Raw genomic sequence first — 24427 nt, forward strand, 5'->3', positions numbered from 1 at the left:
TTCATGATATTGGCATAGCTACAGCCATAGTCCTAGTTAATATCTGGTGGGGAAATACAAGGATCCATTTGCTTGTCATCCAGTTACTAAAGGGCTGAGACAGAAAGACCACAAGTTCAAGTCCAACCTGGGCCATCTATATAGTTCAAGCTCAGCTTTGACCAATTGTCTCAAAATAAAAAAAAAAAGTGGAAAAAAGGGGGAGGGGGATAGCGCTGTCACTCAGTGGAAGAGCACATGCCTAGTGTGTACAAGGTCCTAAAATCAATCCCTAGTGCAGGCAATAAAAATAATAGTAAATAATAATAATAAAATCGTATCAGTAAAGATTTTATTATGTGCTAGAATTTTCCTCCTCCTTTTATGTGTCTAAAATAAGGCATAAAAAAGAAACACAAAACAAGACTTGCTCTATTAATTTAAGAACATGGCTACCAAAATGGAATCGATTTTTAATATTAATCCTTGGTATTGTGTTATGCATGGTTAGATTGTATAAATCATATTTATAGATAGACAATGCATAACCAGTGCTCTATATTTTCTAGCAGGGTGCTGATGAGTCATTCCTTCCCACCGTATACTGGATGGCATCTTTCCTTGAGAGAAAGAATTGCTTTTGCTAGCCTCAACATATCAATGACCAGTCCCTTCTTTCTGTGTCACATGGCTGATAAATTTTGCTTGTTCACTCCTCTCTCCAAGGAAGGGTTCAGTTGTTTCAAGTCCCAATGTCCAGGGGGCTGCTTTTGCAACTCCTCCCCCAAAGCTTCTCCCATATTTAGGATGCTCTTGGTCTTTGCTCTCACCTGCTGAGTTAGCTGTCATTGTTTTCAGAATTGCAGATAAAAGAGGAGAAAGTGACCACCATCAGCCATGTTCACAGAAGCCAGAATCCTCACAAGATGGAGTGAAGTCATGCTTTATTTTTGGTGATATGAAAGTGTTCTGTTTTTAGCCCCTCCTCTTGGTCAAAGCATTCCATGACTCACCCTTGGGAGGTCCACCCTGTCCACTGATGCTCAGAGGCATCAGTATACATCCAACCTCAGGTCTTCAGGCTTCCAACACAGAGCATGCTGAGGTTCTTAATATCGGTAAATAGATTTTGTCTTTATATGAAGATAATACTTTCAGTAGTGGTAGCTTGTATTCATTAAGATTTGCTTTCAGCCTTCCAATCATTCCACTACCTTTCAAATTCACACACAGCAAATATCCCAGACTCAGTACTCAGTAAACCAAAGGAGAGTCTGTGTCTGGATCCCTTAGAGACCAGTTCCTTCTTTCTATCAAAAGATAGAGTCATTTCTCTCACCCTAGCTCTCACCTGGACCCTGATTTGCCAGGTAAGAAAATCTCAACTTAAATCCCAAAGCTTCAGTGAAGTTTTTCAGTATAAATATAAAAGCTGTGATAATATTACAGACAAGGCTTTGAGTTTGAAAGACTTCATAATTGGCTGCAGAGCCTACCCTTCATACAGCAAAGCTTTCTTTCATTACAAAACATCAGAGAAGTGGGTAAGTCTTGGCCACCTATTCCCCTGGGACCTTCTTTCTTCCCCATCTCTGGAAGAAGGAAATGGACATTGTTTACCTGGAAATCATAGTAAGAACACTCAATCAGGATTGTAGACTTGGCCTTGCCATTTTCTCTCCCCATTCCCTCTAGCAGTTCTTTGAAGGAACAATTTCTCTGTCACTGACAAATGCTTTAACTCTGAGAGTGCTGTCATTCCTGAGAACTGCCTTCCTCCTGAGGAAAAAATAAGAACCAGGTATAACATCCAACACCCCAGACCCACTTCTCTGCTGCTCCCTGACTCAGCCTCAACAGTGGCTTCACACACAGAATACCCTAAAATGTTCTAGAATGTGACTATGTTGAGATACAAATCCAGTAAAAAGAAAGAGATCATGCTTTTCCACATGAGGCCATCTTTTAAGAATCATCAGGCCGGGTGGTGGTAGTGCATGCCTTTAATCCCAGCACTTGGGAGGCACAGCCAGGTGGATCTCTGTGAGTTCAAGGCCAGCCTGGGCTACCAAGTGAATTCCAGGAAAGGCGCAAAGCTACACAGAGAAACCCTGTCTCGAAAAACAAAACAAAAAAAACAAAAAAAAAAAAGAATCATCAGCCTTGGGCTGCATGTGAAGCATCTTCTCAGACACTCTCCTCCCTCTGACTTACAGCAGTGAGCAACAGGGTAGGTTAAAGCTGTTTGCAAAAAACCATGAACAGAGTTCCTGGCCTCTCACTGACCAGTCATCTACAGTAAGTGATCCACTGGGAGCTAACTAAAAGAACAAAGAACTTAAAATCACATCTCTTTGTCTTTGACATTCCCTATACAAAGACGGTCTTTCCTCTATTTGGAAACCCCAGGGACATTCATAACAGAAACCAAAGCCTCCATCAGGAGAAGCCAGCACTTCTTCCCCCACTTTGTGCCCTGTCTTCTCTCAGCATCCACAATGTCTCCCGATCTGTGTTTCTACCACATGCCTCCTATTTCTGCCATTCCCAGGCTCCTTCACCCCACCGTGAGCTCCCTGATGCTCCCTTGGACCTTGACCATTTCCATTTCTGTGGCTCACTAGCCCTGCCACACCTCTTCAGCATACAAGATTACACTGCAGATGTGGTCACTTCTTTCCAGCTGCAATACCTCTGTGCCCTTTTCCCCATGTGTAAAAATGCTGTGGTTATGTGCTGAAGGTCATACATTCAGCTTTTGCCAGCACCTGCAGCCACACCGCTTGACTGAACTTTGCCTCTCTGTCTCCTGGGATGTCTCCCAGTTCAAGGGCCCCATGCTCAATGATTCATTTTGGAAAACTTAATTCAGGATGCTATCTTCTAAGAAGCTAGAATACCGGGAAGTGATAACATGCTGTAATCACATGATTGTTTCTTCTGTACCTAGAACGCTAAAGCCCCCAGTGTTTTGTCACAACCCCTCTGTGTTACAACCTGGAGAGAGAGAGGGGGGGGGGCGTGGGCAAAGGAGTTCACTCCTTGTCTCCAAAATGCTCCTGCCATCAGAGTACAAATTCAGTAATGTCATGGAAACACAAGTGGCTAAGTTAGATGAAGTCTGGCCGTGTGTGCTAGAAGAAAGAAATCATTTAGTTTGCTTGCTTTATAAGATGAATGGAGAAATATCTGCTGGTAGATGCTAAGAATGAGCAGGGAAATGGAGAGGGAATTTATTGTTTCAGCACATTATAGAGATAATAAGTGATACTTGCTGTCTTGACTTAATAATGATTAATATGCCTTCAAATGCTTGTGTGTGTGAAAATAATCAAAAATAATTTTCTTTATATCACATTACACAAATGTTTACGTATATAGTATTTACTATGTATAGATATAGAAATCTGAATTTTAAATATTTTTCATTTTCTAAATCCATTAAATGGTTCTTTCTTCAGCTTCTTTATTAAATTTCCACACCATAAAGCATATCCAATGTACTAGTATTGAAAAAAGAAATTAATCTAGCCACTCGTGCATCTCTCTATCATCCACACATCCACCCACTCACCCATCCATCCACCCACCCACCCATCCATCCATCCATCCATCCATCCATCCATCTGTTCATTTATCTACCCACCTTTTCATCTGTTCATCCACTCATCTGTCCACCTATCCACCCATCCTTTTATTCATCCATCCATCTGTCCATCCATCCATCCATCCATCCATCCATCCATATATAAATCCGTCCATTAGTTTGTTCATCCGTCTGCACATTCACCCATTCAGTCTACCTGTGCATACATTCTTCCACTGGCCGCTCATTTCCCCTTCCATTTAACTAAGTCTGGAAATAAAGTGTCACTTTATTTAAGTGATTATGGCATCTTATCACTTCCAATATTCTAACTTCTTAGAGGATAGCATCCTGAATTAAGTTTTCTAAAATGAAAACCTTCAATTAGTTTTTATATTAAAGATTTTATTTATTTATTGTTTGTGAATGGTTTTTTTTTTTTTGGTTTTTCAAGACAGGGTTTCTCTGTAATTTGAATGGTTGTTTTATCTGCATGTGTGTATATATGTACACTGCATGCATGTGGTGCTCAGGAGTCCAGAAGAGAGTGTCAGGTTGCCTGAAACTAGAGTTATAAACAGTTTTGAGGGGCCATGTAGGTGCTTAGAACTGAACTTGGGTCCTCTGTGAGAGGAGTAAGTGATCTAACCACTGAGACATCTTTCCAGGCCCCAATTATTTTGATATATATTCAGTTACTGATCCCTGCCAAATTAGAAATTATGATCTTATTTTAAAGCATTTTGTACTATTTTAAAATTGACTTGAGAGAACTGATATCAACTTCACTGCTATGAATTATCAGAACTTTAGGAAATAAAAAGCAAAGCAAAATATCAAAGCTTTGCATTAAAAAAATCAACATTGAAACAGGCAACTGTATGGTTTTTATCCCTTGAAAGTAGGGTATTCCCAAGTTAGAGTGTAAAAATTTTTTTTATGAAAATTGACTTATGACTAGAATAGAAAATTTGACCCCAGGTGGCAAAATCAATTCAAATTCTTTTTGACACTTTTTAACCTTGGAATTTCTCCAGGAGCAAGTAGCTGTATAAAGACGATATTCTTGGATATTAATTATTTCTAGTAGTTTCCATTGGGGAAAAAAAGTCAATGTCATTTGTGACAGTGCAGAAGAAAGTCACACTTTTTCCTCCTCTCATCTATAAAAAGGGGGGAAATGGAAGACTGACTAGAAAATGCACATGTCTTCAGCATAGCTGAAGGGAGCCTCACCATCAGTAGCAGACTCAGGGAGATGACAAGAGCAGACCCGCCTCAGGAGGAAACCTGAGGCCCTGAAGGCACCTCCCCAGCACTCACATTCCCTCCGCAGGGCAGTGGCACTCATCATTAAGTGCTCATGGTTATGAATATACTTCATGCCTGCTGTTTTAAACAATGCTCCTTCCTTCTGCCCCTACTCCCTTCCTCCCCACTCCTTTCCTTCTTTGCTCCTTTCTCTCTTATTCTTTTTGTTTGCTTTTATTGACTGTGTCTTGTTGGCCTGGAGTTCACTGTGTAGCCTGAAGCTGGCCTCAAACTGAAGACAATCTCTTGCCTTGGTCTCCTGCATCTGGGATCTCAGGTGAGCACAACCATACCCAACATGGTTTAATATTCCTTTTATTTAGAGATAATTTATCTTACTTACCATCCAGGACAGTAATCCATGGTAGTTATGGTTCACTTAAAACATATCTATCATGTTACTCCATACCTTGACATAAGGCAGTTAACCAGATTGTTTTCTGTAGTAAGTCAGTCAGTGGTATCTGCCATCTGTTATCCTCTGATGTCAAATGGTGGATGGATAACATGACCTCTCCCAATATTACCTGGGGATACTTAGCATTTAAATTGGGTTTCATAACATATGTTGAATAATCTAGAAGAGGATAGGAAACACAGAGCTCTGGCTTGGGATCAGAGAAGGGACTTTTGTACTTATTGTGGACACATGTGACATGAGTCATTTCTCCAAGAGGTAGTCATCTTTACTAGAGTGTAAAAATCTGTGAGGCCAAGTCCCTGGATTCCTGCTGACCTAAGCTCCACTTCTTACCTGATCTGAACATTCAAACACTCCCTGTACAGAACTATTCTCATTAATAAAATGCATACCTGAATGCCGCACATCTTACAGACCTGAGATGAGTTAAATGAGATGGATGCATCTCATCTTGAAGGCATTGGAGGAGAGTTAAATGAGGTGACACTTATTAAAAGCTCAGAGCTGAGCTTAAGAACAAGGTAAGTGTTAAAAACAAAGCACTTGCTTTCTCTCTTTTGTTTCTGTCTTTGTCTATTTGTTTTGTTTTTGAGACAATTTTTCATTTGCCTAGGTGGTGTCAAGCTTACTATATATCCCAGGCTTGTCTTGATTCTCCTGCCTCAGCTTCCCAAGCGCTGGGATTACAGGTGTAAGCCATGACAGCTGGCCTCTCCTTTTTTTATAGGATGCAAGAACTTAGGCAAATAACTTCCTTAGATTTATATCCTTGATCATAAATTCAGGCAAAACTACAAAGTTAGGGAGAAGTTTACATACGATAAATTCTTGGCAAATCTTTGCTCTACTGCATTTTAGCCTTCTTCTAAGTTCTATTCCACATTTACTAATCAGCACAAGAGATTTATGATGCCCAGTAGGGTTAGATAGAAATCATTAGCATCATGAATTCTGAGGAGGATTGCCTTTAACTTTCTATATGCAATACTATATTCATCTCCTTTATTAATGCATGTTAGGAAAGCATCTTGCATCCTAGCAACCTGCTAAGAGCAGAGGATACAGGGACACATAACTGCCAGCCCCCTGACCTTTTGAAAGGTCACACACAAAGTCTAGTGTGAATGATTAGGAGATGTGATGCTAGAGGGATGCCAGGAAAACCTTCTGCAAGATGCCTGACTAGGATTAAAATTGGGGAAAGGGGACTTTCAGGCAAGTAAACTTACCAGCCTAGAAGGAATTTAAAGCAAGATTCCCTAAACACAAAGTACACAGGACTTATAATGATTTGGAAGAAAAGCATCTACATGGTTGAGAAGTGCTTACAGGACAGAAAGAGCTGAGTGATGTGGTCCACCCTCCAGGAACGACTCCAAACTTCTCTGCTCTGTGATCTTGCCCTGAGAGAAAGCATTCCATCACTTACAAATTCAGTCTCAGGATCTCCTGTGTGTCTGCCTGAGTGTCAAGGAAGCCAGTGTGTGCAGTGCACATTCTGCTTCACACATGGGGAAGCAGCAGGTATGGGTCTGCAGGAGGATGGGTTAGTGCTGTGGGTTGAAATGGGCTCACCAGCAAATCATATGCTAGACTCCTGAGTCTTAGAACCTCACAAAGTGACTTCCTTATAGTAGGTTCTCTGCAGTGGTTACTGTAAATCAGCTAAGATTCAAAAGCCTTCCTAAGAACATGCAGATTAAAATAAATATTAATCACTAGATTCTAATTTAGTTCAAGTCCAGGATAAACACTTGAACATACTAATTTTTTAGCAGCACACAACTTAGGTCTCCCCCTTATCCAAGGTTTTGTTTTTTGAAGTTTTAGTGTCTCATGGTCAAGAATGGTATGAGAAGATGACATAGAAAATTCCAGAAACAATTCACATTCATGTAATCTTTGTCACAGCTTTTGCTACACTTGTTACATTGCATTATGGTTAGCTGCTGTGCCCCTCCTGATGTGGTTAGTTTATAAGTACAGTGTCACAATAGGTGTGCCTTGTTAGGAAAATCCATCTGTTTTTATGTGAGTGTTTCTATGGACGTGCTTCCGTTTTCTATGTGAGTGGAAGAGTCTGAAGAGGGTCTTGCAACAGCAACAGAGGGAGGACTATTGCATGCAATCTAACACAAACTTGTGGTTTTAGGAGGGGTAAAGATGGCACGGTATTTCAGCACTGACCTTCTGACCTAAAAATACAACGATTTCAAAGGTAAGTCAGCCCCAATGACTATGGAGGCTGGATGCTAAACATTGCTGCTTACCTCCTATTCTCAGACCAGCTCTGGCTCTGTGGAAGCTGTTCCTGGATTTCAAAGCTCTCAGTTGATGATGAGCATTTTGCGCGAAGCTTCAGAGTATTTCCTCTTCTGTTCTGAGCACCAGTCTCATGTATGGTGGAGACTGCTACTTGACCTGACTCTCCAGGAGAGCACTCCCTGGTACAGTGCTACCTCAGAAAGCTCTGGGTTAAACCCTTTGAACAAAGCACTCTTAAACACCTCAAACCACTTTCTCCCACTGAACATAGATCCTTAAGGGGGTCCCTGAAATATTCTATCTATTCAATGCAATTTAGTCTGAAAGTGTTGAGGGGGAAGGGAGGTTGAGAAAAAGGCAGGGCGAGACATAGAGAGACAGATATGGTGCCTTGCAGTGCACACTATTACCTCTTATGAAACTATTCAGAAATGAACAATGCTTCTGAGAACCCAAACTCCAAGGGAACTAAAACTGTTATCTGACTGGTGAAATCCACAAAGGGAAAGTAATTGGAAAGAATGAGCCATTTTATGAGTGAACGGAGCCTCTCCAGCTCCAGCTCCCATCCAAGCATTCCTATGCTGACATCTCTATTCCCAGGACCTTCATTCTTACTAGGAAATAGGTTTTCTGGAGATGTAATTAGTGGGGGTACGATGAGCTTCTGACCCAACAAAACTCATAGCCTTTCAAATAGAAGAAGCTTGCACAAAGGAATAGACATAAGGGGAACACAGTGTTTGTATGAAAGCAGAGATAGATCCATGTAGTGCCTCTATGAATTAATAGTGACCAAAGAAGGCCAGCACCCTCCAGAGGCTGAGAGAGACCAAAGAGTCTGAGCTCTAAGCCTGAGAGAGTCAGCCTTGTTGATACTTCTATCTTAGACTTACCAGACTTCGAAATCATAGCTGTCTGCTGCATGACCCAAGGCCCTTGCACCTGGAGTGAAGTGGTCCTCATCCTCCCATACAGCTTGTCTGGTCCTTGACAGCGGTCCAGGTGCTGTGTGTCTGAATCTCAGAGTGTTCAATACTCAGCAGTGGTGAGGAAGGGGATTTGAAGGAGAGAAAAGATGATTGATGATGGAGAAGCAGAGCAGGACACCCAACAAGAGTCTGTGAGGCAGCTGTGCATCACGGAGCTAACCCTCCATCCCCTGTCACTCATGGAGAGCCCTTAGGCCTCTCAACCGAGGGGCCCGTGTTCCACAGATTCAAGGGTTTGGTTCTCTTTCATTTCTAAGCAAGAGACACAAGAGGATACTTGCCTAGTCCCAAGCACACCTGAAGGAATGACAGTTCGCGAGTAGGGAGCGCCCATCATCAGAGCTCTCCCACAGGGGTGTGAGCTGCCTGCCAAGGGCACACATACCTCACACAGAGGTGTTCCTCATTATAACCCCCACAGATCTATAAAACCATGTTTAAAGTCATTCTTGGGAAACAGTGAATATTTGGAAAAGAATACTAATTTCCTCCTTTTGATTCTAAATAGAATTTGGCCCAAGTCTAAAAGAGAGCAAATCCCAATTACAAAATCACAGTTTCTTTGCTGCTTGGCTAACTTGGTTTCCCTGTGAATTCTAGAGTAGTGGTTTATTTCATTTTATTCATCTTAACTTTTTTTTTAAAATGTATTCCTGTAGGTAGAATCCAGGACTTCACACGAGCTAAGCAACTGCTGTATCACTGAGGTGTTTCTTTGGTCCTCTTGTGTCGTTTATTTTGGGACTACACATTGCCCAGACGATGCAGAGGACTCTTGGTTTGCCTCACTTTCCTCCAATGGAGTCATTAATAATTAGGCCATTTCTTACTTATTCATACATATTTTATGTTCTATTTTCTTCATATGCTATGGAAAATATGATAAAAAGAAGATACTGTTCCTGTATGTACAACTTCTATTACATTAGTACAAAGAGCCTTGGCCAGAGCTATATGTGAGCCCTACCCTACATGGGGATGCTTCCTGTTCAGTGCCATCTGTCATCATGTTCTAATCACAATCCATGAGTCCCTACCAAGTACTGACTGAGCATCAGCTGTCAGACTTCTGGGCTGGTCCTTGTACTTTTGATGGCTGCTTGCCTCCCTTTCCCATGCAGCCCTGAAACATGCAAAGCAAAGCAATCTCATGAATGAGTTTGCTAACCATTAATCAAAGCTCCCTAGGAGCTAAACTGTGGGTCAGATGGCAGTTCCTCCAAGAAGCCATGTTGATTTCTCAGGAAGAACTTATTTCTGTCCCTTTCTTACTCCCATGGGACTCAGGGGTTCTATTTTCAAACCCCACGTAATCTTCCCACTGTCAATATCAATTACCCAATATCTGTGGCCCTCCAGCCTCTCTACACAGATCCTGGAAAATGGATTGCTATGCAGCTACAGAAACTGGCTATCAGGAGAACATTTAAATATATAAATAACATTTGGTTAACAGTCTTAAAGCATGCCTCCCCAAATGACAGAAAACTATGGAATTACTGATACCTTCAAGAATGCCACCTGCATAGATGAGCCACTGGATGCAAAGAGAAAGCCAGGCCAAGGCACAAAAGAAGCCAGGAAAAAGCCACTGCTGCCTGATGTCTTCACAAGGGTGCCACACTTCTTTTTCACCAAGGTCACATTGTTCTACATATTTCCAAAGATGTACTTGGTCATTTCAAGGATGTAGGTTATTTCCAGAAATGAACATTTAATCCCCCAAACTGGAAGGCGAAGGCTATCCATAGTCATGGTTATAAATGACCCACTCAACATGAATTAGAAGTAAGGATATTTTCAGGAGCACATGTGGGGTGTCTTCTGTCATACAATGGAAAAGCAATAGTGATGCAGCCCCAGAGAGAAATCAGCAGGTAGAGGTGCTTGCTGCAAAGCCCAACATCCCGAGTTCAGTTCCCTGGCCCTGTATGGTGGGTGGAGAAGCTTTTGGAACGTGAGGTCAGAGCCCTTAAGAGGATTAGTGTTTGTATATTCAAGAGACTTGTGAACTAGCTCTCCCCTCTCCTCCACTCTATGCCATGTGAGAGCACTGAAGTGCGGCCCTGCCCATATGCTGGAGTTAGCAGCAGTCTGGATTTCTAACAGGCAGGTCTATGAGAAATAATTATTAAAGACCACACAGTCTGCAGCACACAGGTCAGCAGCCTAAGTCCACCAAGACACACATTTTCCATTAAGGAAAGAAGACTCACAGAGGACAAGATATTTAAAAGCCTGGCCATCAGATAGTCATATCACAGCTAGACTTTGAGCCTCTGAAGGCTGGGGCTGTGTTCTGTTGTGTGGCTAATATAGCAAAGATCATGGAAGAGATGGCATCCCTGTCTGTACACGAATAACCTGCCTTCCCTGATTACACAGTATGATATTTCTTTGCACACTAAGCTCTCTAAGATATCTGTTTGACCTAATCCTAAAGATTGCAAACTGAATTTACTAGAAAAAAATCCCATGTTGAAGATTCTATAAGACCAAACGACTGAACTTCATAATTAAGGAGAGTTAAAATGTGGCAGACCAGAGCCAAATTATGTTTGGCTATTCTCAGTCCCTTGAAAGCCATCCTTGTATCTAATCTAACATCCTGATGACTATCAAACCTTCAATATATACTCTTAGAAGAATCCTAGATTCCACCAATCCTATGCTAATAATGTCATCAGATCGTGTGTGATCTATAGAAGAGCTTTCTGTACTTGATTGTAACTATATAACCTGTGATCCCCACCAATGTTTTAATAAATATCTTGGTTTGTGACTTCTTTTATTCTGTAATTAAAAAGAAAACATCGTTTATCTACTTCCACAAAGTAACATGATATTTGGGGCAACATGAATCCCTTTTCCTAGGTCATGGTCACTCATATTCAGCTCTAGAATAAACACTCTGTTACTCCTTTTGAGGTGAGAGCTGTGATTTTACAACCAGTTAGATAATAAGTCCAATGAAGGTAGCTGACCCAAATAAAAGACAGAAAAGAATGCAGAAGGCATATCTCTTGCCTATAAAATAGATGGCAGAATTTATGATATTTCATAGGCCAAGAACTTTAGACAAGAGAAAGTCTTTCCCCAACTGAGAGTATTTTAATGCACAAACAGTAAAATATCACACACTCACCACTAATACCTCAATTGTATACAGGTCTTTATCAAGAAAGTCCTTCCTAAATCACTGAATCATTGAGGCAGGGACAAAGAATGCAATGATGGCTCCTCGGAGCTTCCCCTTCTGTCCAGGTGGCCTGTAGCAGCCAGAGTCAGGCACACTGCCCTCCAGGCCCAGGACTGTCCACTAAAGGCTATCTGAGGGAACCACAGCAGAACGGGAGGCCTTATCTAGAGAACTGCCTTCAGTAACCGGCCCCAGAAGCAACTGGAGGTGAGGCGTAGCTCTCTCATCCTCAGTAGCTTTTCTGAATTTTTGTCTACATCAGCCCATCATGCCCAAGCCCCCTTAGGTGTCACCCTGGCAAGTCTGATGCCCCAAGTCTCAGTTTCTACATGGGGATGATTGGGGCAAAGTAAAGCTGGCATTGCAGCATGTCATCTCCTTGGGTACAGCTCCCCGGACACAGAACAAGTGAACAGTAGTGGAAGGGGGTTCCTCGCCCAATCTATGTACATGTCTTGAATGACTGATGTTTGGTGGGTATTTATATAACTGTTCATTTAAAAATTATAATTGATTTAATTTAATAAAAGTCTGGAGGTGCCTTTCCCAAAGTTGGACTTGTGACATTGGCCTCACTCCAACCACATTCAGGGAAAAGAGACTTCCGGGCCATTCAACGGGAAGTCATGAGTGTTCCTGTACCTTTTAGGGTAGGGGTGTGAGAAGGTGGCTTTGCTCTATGTTAGGATTCAGCAGGGGCTGGAGGGTCCTTCACAGAGTCTGACATCTATCATGGGGAGGGGTCACTGGGAAGCATATTTTCTTTCAGTCTAAGTCAACATTTTTTTTACAGCCTACTCTCTACCCACAATTCCTCCTACCTCAGAGGGGACAGACCAGGGACAGAAACAGGGGACACACACCTCACAGTCCCCACGCTACTTCCACTTCCACGCCACTAGTCCTTTGGCTTTGCACATGCACACCATACAGTCTGCTCCCACCCCTTACCACCCCTTATCTGAGGCCTACAGTTGGGAAGGTCTCAGACCAGGTGACTAGGAGGAAACACAAAATGGTTTTCTTAATCACAAGGGCCCAGATGCCACCATGTTCCCCAACTCCTGAAAGCTCCTGAAAGCTAATTCCTTAAAAATCAAAGGCAGTCCACTCTGCTTCAAAGCTCTGGGAACCAGCTGTCAGACCACATGAAAGCCATTCTCCTCATGGTTAAAATTTTAATGTACTACTTACACGGGGAAACTAAAGGGGTTTGCATAATTAACAGAGCAAGAAATCCACAGACAACGTGAAATGCTGTTTAGAGGAGGAAACAAGAAAGAGACTTGAAAGAGGAAGACATGCCCCTCCCCCTACAGCTTTTCTATATATCATCAGGGGTTGCTGTGGAGTTCAGTACAGGGGACCCCACTCCACATTCTGCCCAGCCTTACTCCTTGGACCTCTGCTGCTCGGTTTCCATAGCAACACCTCCAGCATCCTTCAGAAGAGCTTCACACTGACAGACCAAACTCAGGACACCTCTGACATGTTCCCTGAACAATGGTTGTTCTGACTGGAAGAAGCAGGGAGTTGGGAGGAAAAGAGGGGCATTTCCTGGCAGCCCTGACTCTAGGAGGAAATCCTTGGCTTGGCATCAGCAAGGGGCGCTAGTTCTCAGCCTGCTTGCTCAGCAGAGGCAGCCTGGCATATGGTGTCTCCAATTTTTCAGTGACAAGCGGTATGTTAGCATCGCTGGGGAGAAGCCGGGAGAGAGCCAGTTGGCTGATCACTCCCTGCTGCCTGCACCCTCAGGCAGAATCATATCGCTTTATGCAGATGAGTTCCTAACAGTTTCTTCAATTTGGCTTTTATAGAAAAAAATAAATAAATAAAACCAGCTCCTCTCGCTGTGTCAACAGCTACCCGAGGGCCTACCACTTTACAACACAAGTGTATTACTATTTAAAGTCAGGCTTTTAGCTGAGCACCAGTGCTGCCTTCGGAGTTTAATTACCACCCTCCCCACGGGGCCCAATGAGCCATCCACTCCTCCCAAGGGGCTTCTGCTAGTGGTAATCTTTAACTAAGTCAGGAAATTCAAATCGCTCCTCTTAAAGCGCCCTTGTCTAACTCCTCCTCTGTGGCAGGACCGTGGGTGACGGTCCCTGAGTCACAGGCCGCAGAGAATTTCCAACTGGAAACGAGCCAGCCGAATATTTGCATGTAATATACACACATAAAATATATCATTGGATGTGTAAGTATTTTCAATTGATATTTCTTCTTCTGAGTCACCAGAAAATGGGTTCAACTGTAGAAGCAAGCTCCCGAGTCCATACCCAGCGTTATTAAAGTAGCCATTTCACCCTGACACCAAGAGGGCCCACTCTTTCTTTTCCAGTGTGTCTGGCTGAACAGAAAGTGTTCAAAAAGTCAAAGTTGCAGTTTTCCCATTTCCTAAATACTCATTAAATCAGACCATTCCCCTAAAGTATCATCAAATAGGCATGACTTTGCGACATATAATTGTGTCCAGAAACAGATTAAGATGTCAAGAGCCACGTTATCTGAGATGGGTCCACAGTTTAAAATCTACTGCATTTCCCAAGAACCACCAGAGAGTCAAATACAGTGGATGCAAAAAAAAAATTATACTGTTTGTTTTGAAATAAGAAAACATATGTAAGACAATGTTAATCAAAAGAAGGTTGGTAGAATATTCTCAGGGTGTTGACTGGCTTGTGGTACTAGATGGTATTCTTAAGACTTTCACAAATACCTGGTTTCCCGATCTGCACAGAAGGTGGCAGCTGAGGAGTGGGACCAGAGATGTCAAAGCAACTCTTTCCTAATGAGCGCAGGGCACGGCTATCCTAAAAGGTTCTACCCCTCTTGTCCATTCCTCCTGAGACTCAATATGGCACGAGGCAAGGACAACCCCGCTTTTTTATTGTTTCGGCGGAGTGTATTTAAAGGGAAGGGGTGCTGGAAAATTGTTAGAAAGTAGAAAATGTGGAAAGGAGACACTGGGGTCTAGTGGCCGGGAGACTGACATTTTCCCAGAGCCAAAAGGTTAGGGTATCAGAACTAGAGACATGGAAAAAGTGTCCGCTGAGGTGGGAGTCTGACCGTTGAGTATGCAAGATGATATCATAGATGACTGATCCTTTAACCTCAGAGGCCAGGAGGGGACCTTGTGTGACCAGACATCTAGACAGGGGGCTTCTGGCCAGCACTAGTGACATCCAGGAGCTAAGAGGAGTCTTAGAAATCATGACCTTGCAAACTGAAGCCAGATGGGGCTCTAGAAACACAGTGAGGTGAGGATACTGTCTTTCAGGTGCTCTGTAAGAGGAGCAGCAGGTGGGAACAGTCACTTCTCCTTCCTCTAGCCTCCTAGCCATTCCCGGGTCCCTTTGGACAGAGGCTGTTGGAGCTGAGGAAGCAAACGGGCGTTTTTAGAATCCACGAGGGTTATTATAGTGCAGAGAGGGGAGAGTGGGTCTGAGCTGACACACTAAGAATTGGAAATAGTCTACGTGACAGCAGAAGGCCTGGGCAGTCCTTTTCTGTGCCTATGAAACAAATCCACAAAAGCTGAACAGTTTGCTACAAATATCATCAACCACACGCCACACAACTGCACTATCAGACACCTAGCAGGGAGGCTCAGTCCTGCCCTGGACCTTACAAGGCTGAGTCCTCTTGTTGAAGGCTGGCAGAAAAGGTTCACTCTGATCCTGACCCCTTACTGGTATAGGGCATTGGGGAGGGAACTCCTAATTCTTAGATGGCTGCTAGAGGCTGCTCTCTCCTCTGTAGAACTGTCTGTCTCCTTTGACTAGTAGCTTCCTCCCTCTATGACTTCTCAGACTTTGACTTCTCCCCCAAGGTCTGATCGGTTCATGTGCTATTGCTATTATATGACCAGGTCCTTTGAGACCTTATGTACATCCGTGAAGCCGTTTTTTTGCATATAAATGCCACTCAATTAATGATGAGGTTACCTCTTGATAGAATCATTGTAAATCAAAAGTATTCTATGCTGAGACAGGATCTCTCAAAGAACCTGGAGCTCAACAATTTTGGTAGACTGGCTGGACAGCGAGCCCCCAGATCATCCCATTGCTGCCTCCCTGAGCTACAATAACAGATGTGTGCTGCCATGCCTGGCTCTCTCATGGGTGACAGGGATCTCAACTCAAGTCCTCTTGCTTGGGTGACAAGCACATTACTGAGTCACCTCCCCAGCTTCCAGGGCCATTTCCCAGATAGTTCAGTGGATAAGACAGATCTCAGATATCAGCACACCTCATCCCACCACTCTCCCTCTGCCTCCTGGGCAGGAGCACCTCTCTCTAGAGGCACCTGCCTCTGAGGGACCCCTGTAGAACCATCTACTGCTCTAGTGTTGGTGCCATGAGAACCTGCCACTTTCTGCACATTAATAGTATTTCCATCTTCTTCAGAAACCAAATAGTCTATATCAGCATTTCCAGCTTCTGGCTGCTGTCAAAGGTTAAATGACTCATCTCTGTCCACCTGAAGCAGGTATTAAACTGCGTTTAAATTTAACATGGCCGACCAATCCCCAGGCACCATCTTCCTTTACTTTTTGCTGTAGTGAAATTGGCACTTATGCAAAATGATGTCTCTTCACCTTTTGGCCCACCTTTATGAACTAATTTCACCATGATTTATGCCACACAAATTGTTTTGAGATGACTGTCACATGTAGAACCTAAAAGCTCTCTCTTCCCACCACCGTAATCAATTCCTCTGCTCAAGGACTGAAGTGTGTGGCTGTGACTGTAGTTAAAGAACAGGAGGGAACATCTGGAGAGGGCTTCCTAATGCTTTTAGACCAAGATTAGGATGTAAATCCAACCCGGAAATTGAACCCTCACTAAGCATCTTTGTTTATCTGATTACCACTCAAAACCATCTGCACTTAATTGTAAGACAACAAATTATTCCACAATCAGCCAGGATTAGAGGACCAAGCCTCTTACAGATAGTTTTCTATGGGTGGCATATAAAACTAAAAGATAGGGTGTGTGTCACTCTTATCTAAAGTTTAGAAAGCCACAAAGTGTTTTGCTTGCCTGTTTAAGTGGAAGAAAAATGGGTCCCTAGGCTTTCTGGTCTATAGAGGGCTGAGTGGAGACTTATTTCTCCCTTCTGAGAATTTGTGGTGAGAGAGGATCACAGCAGGTATATCTTTCAGATCAATATTGAGGTACTTGTGAAAAGCAGAAAGCCACCATACCCCACCACCATGGGAGTCTGCCAGGCATACTATGTCAAGGGCACATCCCAAGGCCCTACAACACTTCTTTTCTTAACTACTGGTGAACAAATAAGACCTGTACGTGACTGTGTCATTACCAAAGACCATGTCTTAAACAATCCTTCAACCAGAAATGAAGGTAAGGCATCTAAATAGTTCTCCTTGTTAACTGTCAAGATACCACACTCGTTTGAACCCCAAACTACTATACACACCTTCACCACCAGCACTTGCTTCAACTCTCACAACCATTTCTACCTGTAATTATTCGTTTTGAATTATTTCTTCTGACATTCTAAGACAGAATCATGGCATCACTCAAACAAGACCTAAAAATGGCAGGATACAGCAGGGCAGCAGTACATATGAACTCACAGAGACTGTGAGAAGCACAAGACCAAGCCAGGCGAAAATACCAATGTGGTGCTGGGGGTGGGGTGGGGTGATGGTCATCAGGAAGCCCCACCCCTAGCTGAGGAGCTGTTGACAATTGATGACTGATAAGAGAGAGGGCATCAGGATGAGGCCCCCTGTGCCATTGGATGTTCCCCGACACACATGCATCCTGGCAGTGCTAAGTGGACTCCTCAAGTTTAAAAACAAAACAAAACAAAACAAAGAGAGTACATGAAATTGAGAGGGAATAGTGGTGTGTAGGACAGAGGAAGAGTTGGAAGAAGGGAATAGAAGGAGGACTTGATCAATATCATCACATGCATGTGTGAGATTCTCAAGCAATAAAAAATAAAATTTTAAAATAAAGGATTCTTGAGAAACTACTCAGCAGAATTTTTTCACTCAACTTATGACAAGACTAAGGCCCAGCATATTACCTGACCTGCACAGAACAGATGATCAGGCTCTTCCCACCACAGCAGGCAGCAGAGCCACACCTGGAGACAGGAGGTGAGAGGGAGGGGAAATCACAGGGCATCACATCCCACAGGAAGGTGTTTTCTATTGCAGATCTTGCAGTAGATTTTCTGTCATTGTTTTCTATTTGATAATTCTTTTAAGATATAATAATGCATTGAACTAGTCAAATGGCTTTCACTATGTAACTGCATATGAATCAAAGTATCCTGTTTTCTGGAGAGGTCCCAGATTCAAGGTCTAGCAGGATATGAGCATTGTTCTCATGAAAACGAAGGCAGTCTGATTACAGAATGATTAAGACAGTGGCAATCTTCTGTGGCAATGCTTCTGCAAACCCAGGTCCCAGGACTCCTGGCGTTTTATCTACAGGTGATAGGAATTGGGGCCAATCTTGAAAGTCATCTAGGCAAGGGCAACAGAAATACTCCTACACCCAGAGCATGGTATTGAAGAAAGAGTATGGCAGGTGATCCATACTCAGAAAATGGCACATTATAGAGAGGACTGCTACACCCAGAAGTCCATGTGTCCTCCTCCTGATATCTGCCACTGAGCTCTATTCTCTTTGCATGTGTTCTTAGCAGGTGGCAAAAACAACATGTAAATGCATTTGGTAGCCTTCAGGAAGGAAAGGAGTGCACATTATTTCCTCCCATGATCTCTCATACTTTGGAAGGAGCAACCATTAACGTAATTTAGCACTTCACACATCATTTTAGAACTGTGTATCTCCTTCTCAACTTTCTCCATTATACTGTAAACTCCTTAATGACAATGTCTCTCTAATTTTTCAGTGCCTAATTCCAAGCTCGAACAGAAGCGTCTGTAAATGATTGATAGATGAACACAGGACCAAATGTCAGAATGAATGAGTGAATGAGAAGACAAATATTCTACATTCCAGAGACCTGAGAGGAGTGTTTTCAGTCACATGGGTACTTTTAAACCCAGTATCAAGTCATTGGTATTCTCTCTTATCCTGAGCTTGATGAGAGGAAGTAACCAGCTCAGGTTGGTAAGCATTCCAAAAAGGCCAAATCCAGAATCCATGCAGGCACCATTCCATGTGCTGGCCACCCAAAAGAAGGGAAGAGTGAACATGGCCCTGAGCACTTAAAATGCCTGGGCTATCCCTCAGAGAAGTACTTTACAGGCATACATAAACTCCTTTATAGATAAAAATCCAAAGAATAATTGTTGTTTCTCACTGCCTGAATTGATGATGTATCACTTCAACCACAGAGGTACTGAGGATCCATTTAATTGGCTTCTGAAATCTGTTCAGAATCAAGGTTCACTTGAGGTAGCACCTCTCAATGATGCCAAAAGAAATATAAATCAAAATGAAATTGTGATCACAGAACCACAGACTACCCTATTTCATTATGGGAGATGACATATTAATTTAACTCTCACATATAAAATGATTGCTTTTTAAGTGAGCTCAGGACACTCACTGATTAATTTTAAACCAACTTCTTTTCCAATAGCAGCAGATTCATCAGTCTGATTAGGGAGATATCAACTGAAAAAATATCATAGCATTAGTATTTAAAAAACACTTTCATGAGAAAAACAGGATCTTAGAAGGAAAAGCAATTCATAATCCACATTTAAGTTTGCTTCCTCCTACCTCCAAATCCAGACCATTCTCTTAGAATCACTGCCTTGAAGTAAAGGCATAGGTGTGATGCCTGTGTGGACATAATGTCCAGTAAAATGCACATATATTCATGGATACCAAGGTATACTTTATCTGGTATCTCACAAGAACATGCCAAAAAGATGCAATATGCACCATGAGATTTTTACTGCCAGTATTAAGAATCTATATTTTATGGTCCTACTGTGTCAAAATTTGTGACTTCATTTAACTTTCACTCTTGGGCAAGTACCTTGGGCCAGTGTTTCTTGAAGACATTTTATATATTAGTATTTGTTAGTATAGTGGGCATTAGTATAATTGAGTAACCAGCATCTAAATAATTAATAAGTGGTTTTAATTTTTAAATGTGTGTATATGTATGTGCATATGAATGCAGGTTTCTGTAGAGGCCAGAAGAAGGTGCAAAATTTCTCTGAAGGTGGAATTACAGGTGGTTCTGAGTCTTCTGACATGGATACTGAGAACTGAAGTGGGATCCTCTGCAAGAATAATAAGTGTTCTTAACCACTTTAACCACTGAGCCATCTTCCCAGCCCCTGAAGAAATAGAGTCTAGAGAGCATTAGTAAACCACTGAGTACCTCTTCCTTCCCTCTCTGAGACCTGATACCATGGTATTGATGTCACTGTAAGACAGTTATCACTAAAATGACCTGTGTTGGTTTTACCTATAAGTACAGACTCCTGTCTTGTAGGTCAGTTTGTAGTGACTCTGCTTGTGAGAAAACAAAAGCTAGTCTATGCACTGACAGTCAGATGACTTGAGGTCCACTCTCCAGGGAAGGTATCAATCATAACAAGACAGAGATACTGATAGTTCTTGCTGTAGCCTCACAAGACATTTAATAACATTGCTTCCTGTCATCAGATTTGCAGGAAATGACCAACCCTTCTCTCTCTGAAGTAAGTCTTACAGCTCTATACCAACTTCTCCCTTTTCTTACATCATCCTGGTCTCCTTTGGAGGTAATGTTGAAACTTAGTGTTTCTTGACAACAGGTGGAGGCATGACCATCACTGTCATCACTGGTGAAAGTGAGCTGATGAACTTGTAGCACATCTGAGATGTGGTAAGGAACCCTTTTTGTTGAAAATATCAAGCAGTCCCAGAATACAAGGCAAACACCTCCCCTAACAGATGGTGGCATTACAACCCTCAGGGGCAGTCTTCCATTCTCAAAGTTCACCTTAGGTGAAATGTAAAGTTTACACTGCATCACCTTAAGAAAGGCTACAGAGCATGCATGTGGTGATATTGTGTTCTCTCAAATATTGTGCACCCTAATAAACTTATCTGGGGTCAGAGAAGAGAACAGCCACAATATTAAACATAGAGGTTAGGCAGTGGTAGCACACACCTTTAATCCTAGCATTCCAGAGGCAAAGATCTGCCTAGATCTCTGTGAGTTCAAAGCCACACTGGAAACAGCCAGGCATGGTGACTCACACCTTTAATCTCAGGAAGTGATGGCAGGAAGCAGAAAGGTATATAAGGTGTAAGGATCAGGAACTAGCCTGGTTAAGCTTTTAGGTTTTGAGCAGCAGTTCAGCTGAGATTCTTTTGGATGAGAACACAGAGGCTTCCAGTTTGAGGAAACAAGATCAGCTGAGGAATTGGCGAGGTGAAGTTAGCTCTGGCTAGTTCTGTTCCTCTGATCTTTCAGTATTTGTTCACCCCAATATCTGGCTCCCATGTTTTTTATTAATAAGACCTTTTAAGATTCGTGTTACACATGCATTTGGAATAATACACATAGTTAAGTATGGTAAAAACAAAGACAAAGGATTTCAAGCAGAATTCTCTAAGATTAGTCCCTACAGGCTCTACCATCTTCATGTTCATGAACTGACAGCTTCCTAGGTGGAAGAACTAAGTTGATCCACAGTGCCACTCCCATGAAGAGTCAAGATACATCATCACTGGAGACAACGCATGTGCCACAATTATAAAACAATAATCCCATGAGAAAAATCAGGTTTGACTGGATCTAGACAAGCAGGGTGTCTCCTGCTAAACTGTGTGACAGGAGAAGAAGAGAGAATAAGGAATGAGATAACATATGATGCTTTGTTGTTTTAGCCTTACAGAAATGGATAATTTAAAATCCACAATCAAGGGAAAACAAAACTATAGTCCATAGCTAATGACACTGCTAAGGAAATTAAGTTGGAGAAAGGATGAGCTCAGACAGTGAGGGCACCGAGTGACAGACACATTGCAGATTGCTTTGGGATATTTTATGATAGTCAATACAAATGTCTCATGACTTGTATATTAAAAAAGCCATACATTCACTTTTTACAAAGACATACACGTGTACATATATGTGTGCTGTGGGATGGTCTGTATGTCAAATGTGTTGCTGATTGGTCAATGAATAAATCACTGATTGGCAGTGGCCAGGCAGGAAGTATAGGCGGGACTAACAGAGGAAAATTGAGAGAACAGGAAGCTGGAGAAGGAGACACTGCCAGCCGCCATGTTCAAAGCAATAGGCTCAAGCTAATATAAAAAAATAAGCCACATAAAGATGGCTACCACACAAAGAATCTGGATTGTGTTGTCTTTGGGATTTTTAACTACAGAAAAACATTTGATTGTAAAAGCTGTTGAGTTATGCCAAAATGTATATTTTAAAGGTACCTTGACTTCAAAATTTGGATGTAAGGATATGTTGCTTTAGAAAGGAGGATCTGCTTTTGTTTCCACAGAACGCCAGAGGCTATGGATTTGTTCCAGATTAAGACACATCAGGTTTGACCAGCCAAGACCACCTGAAAGGTCTCCAATGACACCATGGCCCAGATGATCCAACATCCAGAACCATTTCAAGACAACTGGCTCAGATGATACAGCCTCACGGACTACTCCATGATCCTAAAATTTTCTTTGTTTCCCCAGAAGATACAGCGCCCCCCTCCAACAGAAAGTAGTAAAAAAAACTACGCCCAAATTCCCAAATATACCAAGCTGACTTTGGAGATATATAAAGGTTAAAACCTTCCTTTTTAAGAAAAGAAAAGGGGAGGTGCTGTGGGATGGTCTGTATGTCAAATGTGTTGCTGATTGGTCAATGAATAAATCACTGATTGGCAGTGGCCAGGCAGGAAGTATAGGCGGGACTAACAGAGGAAAATTGAGAGAACAGGAAGCTGGAGAAGGAGACACTGCCAGCCGCCATCAGGATAAGGAAGATGTAAAGTACCGGTAAGCCACAAGCCACGTGGCAAGATATAGATTAATAGAAATAGATTAATTTAAGCTGTAAGAACAGTTAGCAAGAAGCCTGCCATGGCCATACAGTTTGTAACCAATATAAGTCTCTGTGTTTACTTGATTGGGTTTGAGCGGCTTGGGACTGGCGGGTGAGAGAGATTTGCCCTGACTGTGGGCCAGGCAGGAAAACTCTAACTACATATGTGTGTGTATATATGCATGTGTATGGGCATGTGTACAAGTGTTATTTGTATGTGATGTATATGTGTACATAGGTGGTATGCACAAATTGTATATACTTGTCTGTCTGTGCATTTACAATAAATCACTGACTTGATCCTGAAGAAGATATCAAGTTTTTCAAGAGCACACATGACCAAGAGCAGAGGGTACCAAAGTTTAAAAAAAATCCCAGTTCTCATCCTCTTAAAGGTTTATTGATTCTGCAAGTGTTCATCTGAGAGTGCAATGGTATTACATAGTGTATTATGTGTGGTTCTTTTTTTGCAGGATGGGCTCTTTGTAATTACTTTCTGCCTGTAAGAAAATGGTGAAAGCCAACACATGGAAATTGCTCTTATAGTTTGTATTTTTAAAAGTCCTTTAAAAAGAGAACCTTAGGTGGTAGTAGACAGATGCTCAAATATTTATCTTTACTGGCTTTTCTTTATATAGTGGGTTTTGTTGGCTTGGGTCATTAAATTAATACGGCAATGGAGTCCAGCTCCTTCTTGATTGAAACACCGGGTATTAAGGTAGTACTTGATGTAATGTTGAAAAGAACTGAAAATTTTCATGTTTCAGGATTTTTTTCTTTCAAAGTAGCATTTATCAACATTGGCAGATGCCGGACCATCCTTCCTGTCAGCTCCATAATCACAGTAGGCCCTGCCACCCTTTGCTTTCTTCAATGTGTGGTTATTTGTAGGCTGAAAACGCACATGCTTCACACCTTGCTGAGTCCAGGCTATATGTCAGCATCAGGGTGATGTGGATACTCACAGGAAATGAAGATGAGGGCTCTGGAGCTGGCCAGGAATTTCAAAAGCACATTCTCCCATTCTTCCACTTTCCACTCAACCTAGCATTCCCAAGTGTTGTGAGGTATTTGTATACTGTGTGAAAATGTATTGCTGTGAACTATGTAACAGAAAGCCAGATGGCCAATAGCTAGGCAGGAGGTATAGGTGGGATTTCCAGGGAGAGGAAGGAAGAGGAGGAGGAATCTAGGCATGCGGGAGACACTAGGAGACATGAAGAGGAAACAGGAGGTGCAAGATGAAAGAGAGGTAACACCACGTGACAGAATGTAGATTAATATAAATGGATTAATTTAAGTTATAACAGGTAGTTGAGACAATCCTAAGCTAAAGGCCAAGCTTTCATAATTAATAAGAAGTCTCCGTGTCATTATTTGGGGCTGGCAGCAGAAAAGAAAGTCTGTCTATACTCAAGAGGCTCCTTGCCTCCCCGAGTTATCCCAGACTCCTTTGAGATTTCCCTGGGTAACTCTGCTTTGCAGATTAACCCATCCTGTGCAGTGAATGAAGAGCCTTTTGTGCATGGAGACCACATGTATACCCAACCCTGAGAATCCTGTCTCTTCACATCCTCACATCTTGATGTTCAAAGAACAGTGATGGATAAGAAATTGAAAGAACAGAAAAAAGACAAGAAGCTGAA

The 24427-nt window shown here is 42.3% G+C and overlaps 1 protein-coding gene across 4 annotated transcripts in view; it reads right to left on the minus strand.

Moving 5' to 3' along the window:
* Positions 1-24427, minus strand: part of Dscam (DS cell adhesion molecule) — a 611935-nt gene that overhangs the window by 373691 nt on the left and 213817 nt on the right. The window contains exon 1 of one of the 4 annotated variants that reach the window (XM_052741322.1): positions 8459-8726. The exons of the other annotated variants lie outside the window; for them this stretch is intronic. Within the exon in view, the coding sequence (XP_052597282.1) occupies positions 8459-8528 (70 nt within the window). The 5' untranslated portion in view covers positions 8529-8726. Of the gene's footprint in view, positions 1-8458; positions 8727-24427 lie in introns of those variants that run through there. 4 annotated transcript variants of the gene reach the window in all.

The sequence above is a fragment of the Peromyscus californicus genome, unplaced genomic scaffold (genome assembly GCF_007827085.1).
Source record: "Peromyscus californicus insignis strain IS unplaced genomic scaffold, ASM782708v3 Scaffold_16__1_contigs__length_79575227, whole genome shotgun sequence".
Taxonomy (NCBI): Eukaryota; Metazoa; Chordata; class Mammalia; order Rodentia; family Cricetidae; genus Peromyscus; species Peromyscus californicus.